The 6,345-nt window shown below is 32.5% G+C and overlaps 1 protein-coding gene across 1 annotated transcript in view; it reads right to left on the bottom strand.

The window, feature by feature from the left end:
• PHTF2 (putative homeodomain transcription factor 2) overlaps positions 1-6,345 on the bottom strand; it is a 61,838-nt gene that overhangs the window by 10,841 nt on the left and 44,652 nt on the right. Inside the window, exons 10-12 of the mRNA XM_023725035.1 lie at positions 2,320-2,448; positions 499-771; positions 138-269 (exon numbers count right to left, since the gene is read on the bottom strand). Of these exons, the coding sequence (XP_023580803.1) occupies positions 138-269; positions 499-771; positions 2,320-2,448 (534 nt within the window). The remainder of the gene's footprint in view (positions 1-137; positions 270-498; positions 772-2,319; positions 2,449-6,345) is intronic.

Genomic DNA, 6,345 nt, shown 5'->3' with positions numbered 1-6,345 from the left:
AAAAAAACACTAAGTATGGCCACTCAGCACCATGTAAGTACACATGTGACTATACACCTGGGCATACATACATGTTGACAAAGAAACTGGAACTATCAGAGGGAGCCAGTATGTAACTTTTATCACTGCCATTCTACCTTAAGATAGGAACGGAGAGATAGCCACATTTTTATATTCTGTACTTTCTTCAATCGGAAATGAGGAACCTCAGATTTTCGAGCCCTCCTTGCAGATGTTAAATGTCCAAAGAGTTTTGCAAAAAGTAGTCGCTGAAAAGGATTAAGATGAGGATTAATTTTCAAGCAGATTACCACAGAAAAACAAAAGTCAACAAATTAAGGGTTGTTACAATTATATTTGGTTAACTAATATAAAAACAAAGCCGGAAAAAAAATAGCAGGTCAAAATGATTTAACAAAATACTAAAATGCTTTGTGAATACTTTGAAAAATATGAAAAGGATAAAATATAGTCTACTCAGAATATTATTATACCCACCTGTTTATAAGTTCTTTCTGCTACACAGAGCAAAAAAAAGAAAATCCAAACAAGCGACACACGAACCACGAAACTTATTATAACCATAGAAAAAACTATGACATCTTCATTAGAACCGAATGCAATCACGTAAAGTTCTGAAGCAGAATGTGCTGTGAGTTGTTCCAAGTCTGTAGCTTGGGAGAGTCGGAAAACAAATGGAGTTAAACCCAGGATTAGAGAGATTGCGTTCCCAAAAATCTGGTATCCTATTCCTGGTATATGGCTGTTGACCTTTACAAAAAGAGAGACAGAAGAAAAGAAAATTTATCACAAATTTTATCTATAGTGAAATGAATTCCTATTAAGCATTACTTTATTTATAGCTATATGAAATGATTTTGTTAAAATAAATTTGTTTTAATACATGAATAATGAAATTTAAATTTACTCAAGTTTAAGAGCTTATAGCATGTAGTATGTAAGTCATTATTTCTTCAGTTTTTAAAAACAATTCATTATCATATTGCTAAGTCAATAAATAAATGCAAAAGGACTGACTATCTCAGTCTTGCCCAGATCTCCGGGGGAGGGGTGTGCGGAATTCTATGTATCACATTATCTCAAAAGTTAAAAATATTTATAAATGTTGCAATATTAAACAGATGAGGTGATCTCATGTTCATTTAAGCTCAATTCATTAAAGGTAAAATCTAGAATTTACTGATTTATAATGTTCTTTTTCATTAAAGAGCTTAATATACAAATAAATACCTCCTTAAATTCTAAAACCATTTTAGAAGAGAGAGTTTGTCAGAGGGGGAACAAATTAAATGAGAGAGAGAGAAAAAAAAAAAAAAAGAATGGGGGGGATAATAAAAAAGAGACTTTGAAATTAAATAATGGGCATATAAAAGAGTATCCAACATACTAGTTTGGTAGGACTGTAGGACATTTTTAAATCCTCTATATATACATGTGTAATACAACTTTTAATAATCATATTCTAAACTAGGCAAATAAGATTACTGTAAGTAATCTGCTAGTTCACAGGTAAGAAGTTACAGAGCATCAAGTAGAACCAAGTCTCCAGAGACTCCTAATTAACATTGTTAATTGTTCACAATGAGATATGTTATAGGGAGCATATTAATTTCTAGACCTATTTATTTTAATTCCTGTCTTACATAAAATGTGGACAACAGTTCTACTGTAACAATGTACCAAGGAAATTTAGAATTGTAAATCAGATCACGCCTAATTGTTCAGAGAAATCAGGTACAATTTAAAAGGAGTAATGACTTGAAAAAAGAAACCATTTAATAGAAACTAAAATTAAAATCCACAGTATTTGTCCTTTACTTCTTCAAACAACTCAAGATTTTTACCACTAGCAAAAATCTATACATTTAAGCAGACAAGTAAGTATGGATACAAATTTTTTAGCATGATTTTTTTCTTTCACATTTTGGGTACTAATAAATTAATGAACCTGTAAGAATGATGCAGAAAAATAAGTCTGCATCAACCCTCATTTGTATCTAGCATTTCTTCCATTTGATCCACTGCGAGCAAAAGAAAGAATAACGTTTAACAGTACAGTTTTAGATTGTATCTTCTATTCTTGATCAGAGGAATGTAAACACTAAAAGACAGGAATGGTTTGGTGAAAAATCACTGTATAAATTACATGCTTAGCCAAGTACACCCAAATAACTTTTTTTTTAAGTGTGAAGAAATGAGGTGACTAGGTTACAAATATAACATTCCAATAATTATTTAATATATTAATACCTACCAAGTCCTACCCTTGAACTAAAAGAATAAATTTTAAACACTCACTCTGTTCATTATCATTCCACTGATCTCAAGTACAGACATGTCTGCTTTCTTGCAGTCATTGCCTTCCCATACTATAGCACTTATTTTCTCTAATCCTGGGTGGGAATTATGGAGCCAGGGCAAATGACTCTATAAAAAATAAACAGAAATTGGTGAATACATTTATCACATTTTGTAAATGTAACACATCTACATGTACATATAAAATTGTGTCTTTGTGTATACATACACACATATACACGTGCATAGACACAATTTTAACTATGCTAAAATGTAGAAACTGATCAATCATTTTTTATGAATAGAACATGTATTTTCTATTTAATAAACAGAACATATATCTGTATCTATACACACACACAGTTTTAATGACACTAAAATTCTCTATTGACACTAGCTAGCATATACATTGACTATATGACATAAGAAATTGTGTAAGAATTTTCCATAAGTTATTAGGCAACTTATTGTTCAAAAATATACTAAAATGTATCAGCAAAAGGGCTTAGTTGTCAATCTGTCTACATAGCTACTAACATAGTAATATTAAAAGACAAAATGGAAATCAAGTTGTTCATATTACTGGTTTTCTAACTTAATCATTGAATAAAAAAGGATATGGCAGCTAACATTCGAACCTCCTTGAAAGACCTGATGGTGATACAATCTCATCCTGAAAGAGTCTCTTCTACACACATATCTACCCTTAATATTTTATTTAGTTACTTTACTGATATTTTAATTTAGCATTTCTCCAAAAGACAGCTTTTTTTCCCAGATAGAGCAAATATTGCAAACTGAAGCACACAGAATTACAAATCCTTTCACAAGGAGATAAACTCTCTTTCAATGTTTCAAATAGAAAAAAGTATAAAATACAAATACAAAGCTTTAGTACAAAGGATCAGATGCTTAAGTTTGTTTTCTTTTTAGATTTATAATTAAAAGAACAGAACTTCAAAACACCATAGTCAGGTTGGGTTAAAGATAGCAACAAATTAATGAAACGCCAATCTTTAGATTATAAGATATTCAGAGGAGAAGTAACACTAAAAGATTAGACCCAGAATGGGATGAATTTGTTTAAAATAAAATATTTCTAACTTACAATGTTTTAAAGATTGATATACTTTCCTCATTTTATGTAAAATGATTTGGCATTAATAGCAACCTCAGAAAAAAACAACAGATCTTTGACATTCTAGTATTCAAATTTTACACTGTATTTAATTAGAACATCTTCTAACGATGAACAGAAGAATCTACTCTAGTTATATTTATTCTTTCAGGACAAAAACGTGATTAAAATATGGTAAAGATTCCATAAGCTGAAGAAATACAGCATTTTCCTCTGGGGGGGGGGGTTAAGATGTATTGATTCATTTCCACTGAAACTATAAAATAATGAGGAAATAATATGTAAGAAAACAGAGATATAAATCATTAATATTACTCAGACCTCATACATTACTTTTCTTTATGTAAAGCCATATCATGTTTACTATAAACAGAATAAAAACTAATCAATAATTATAGACCAACCATAATACCAGTAGTCATGCTATTGGCAAAGCTCTTTTTTACATTTAATTACTTGGCTAGGAAGGAGTTCCATTTGAAGCTTTTGTATCTTTTCCAATGCCACGGAATTTTAATATATATTAACTTCATAGCATATATTTCACTATTTGAGGGTCTTAAGAGCTATGAGATACTAGTTATTAATGATCAACTTCATTCCTCAAATGATGCTTCTTAGTTTATCCCCAAACAAAATATTCTAGTTTGAGATAGAAATAATTTGCGACAAAATGGGTATCAAATTCTTTCCTGGAAATTTAATAATTCTGAAACATAGTAGAACCAAAAAGGTAGACATAAGAGATGTGATAAGCTGACTAAAAAGTGTGTTGAGCCTGAGAGACAACAGATTTCAACCACTGATCTATAGGCTTTTTTTTTTTTTTTTAACTTTCAGTCTGTAACAGTGAATTAAAGGTCTTCCCAATTATATGAAGAAAGGCATTTCAATACCAAGAAGATTAATCTAAAGACAGGAATAGGAAACCAAAAAGCTCTTCATTGTCCTTCCAAAAGAGCATAAAGTAAAAAATTTTGCTCAACTACTCTAATCGGGATTTGATGTCATTTTCTTATTTCTAGAAAGCCAAAGGCAAGACAGAAGATAGCAATTAGAAACTGGTGAATTGAAAGTTAACTGATTTTTAAAAGCCCTATATCTGTGTGTTTGTCAAGTGTACACTCAAAGACAGTCTTGTTGAAACATGTACCGTCTACATCTCAGTCAGTATGTGGAGAGCAACATCACATGAAACAATGTAAAGGCCCAGGGAGAACATCAGCACGAGTGATACCATTTTATCACATAGGTTCTTCTTGGTATGTTTTTCAAACTAAAATTTGGAACTCTTTAAATGCTTGTTCTTTAGCCTATTCAAAATCTGAACTGCTTTGCTCCTAGTTCATTCAAAACTGCCTGAAAACCTTAATGCTTAAATGGTGGCACATTTTACTTCAATTAAATTCACCATGACAATCACTTTACTGGTGTTTCCAACTGTGGGAACTGTAGCCATTAAAATCTGGCTTTACCTGCTAAAAATGAATTTCACTTGAATATGACCTGATATTTTATTATATGCTCAGCCATGATTAGGGGAGAAAAATTTTCTCCTGTGGAAATGTTTCAGTCACATTTTACAAAGAAAATCAAACGAACAAAATAAAACTACAAATTTGGTAACATTTTGACTAGAACACATTGATTCAAATGCTCTGTGTTTACTAGGAAAGATTTTTCTACCTTTATGGTACACAGAAAAGGGTCCTCTGGACCTAACATGGCCTTTGGTTAAACAAGAAAAAACTGGTAGTTTTTTATTAAAGAAAGCTAATTTCCATTACTTGCCTACTAGCAAAACTGAAAACATAAAACTTATTTTTTAGAAGCCTGAGAATAAAAAAAAGTGTGTAAAACTGAGTCTTTAATTCAAAAGCAAAACCAATGTGTGCTTAGAATACCATAATTAGATATGCAGAGAAGAATATTTTAAGAAAATAATTTTATTGAAAAAGGAGCAAGAATGGTGTGACAGACTTGTGTTGTTAGGTGCCATCAAGTTGGTTCCGACTCATAGTGACCCTATGCACAACAGAACGAAACACTGCCTAGTCCTGCCCCATCCTCACAATCATTGCCGTGTTTGAGCACATTGTTACAGCCACTGTGATAATCTATTTCATTGAGGGTCTTCCTCTTTTTCGCTGACCCTCTGTTTTACCAAGTATGATGTCCTTCTCTAGGGAGTGGTCCCTCCTGATAACGTGTCCAAAGTACGTGAGAAGAAGTCTCACCATCTTTGCTGATAAGGAGCATTCTGGTTGTACTTCTTCATTCTTCTGGCAGTCCACAGTATATTCAATATTCTTCACCAACACCATGATTCAAAGGCATCAATTCTTCTTTGGTCTTCCATGTTCATTATCCAGCTTTTACGTGCATATGAGGCGAGTGAAAACACCATGGCTTGGGTCAGGCGCATTGTAGTGCTCAAGGTGACATCTTTGCTTTTCAACACTTTAAAGAGGTCTTTTGCAGCAGATTTGCCCAACGCAATGTATCCTTTGATTTCTTGACTGCTGCTTCCATGGGCACTGAAAGTGGATCCAAGTAAAAAGAAATCCTTGACAACTTCAATATTTTCTCCATTTATCATGATGTTGCTTATTGGTCCAGTTGTGAAGATTTCTGTTGTCTTTATGTTGAGGTGTAAGCCATACCGAAGGATGGAGTCTTGATCTTCATCGGTAAGTGCCTCAAGTTTTCTTCGCATATCGCAAGTTGTTAATGAGTCTTCCTTCAATCTTGATGCCACGTTTCTTCTTCATATAGTCCAGCTTCTTGGATTATTTGCTCAGCATACAGATTGAATATGTATGGTGAAAGGATACAACCCTGATGCACAGCCTTCCTGATTTCGAACCACAGTATCCCCTCGTTCTGTT

This window comes from Trichechus manatus, unplaced genomic scaffold (assembly GCF_000243295.1).
Source record: "Trichechus manatus latirostris isolate Lorelei unplaced genomic scaffold, TriManLat1.0 scaffold00280, whole genome shotgun sequence".
In the NCBI taxonomy this organism is placed as follows: Eukaryota; Metazoa; Chordata; class Mammalia; order Sirenia; family Trichechidae; genus Trichechus; species Trichechus manatus.
Note: the sequence above shows the minus strand (reverse complement) of the source record. Positions and strands in the feature narration are given on the sequence as shown.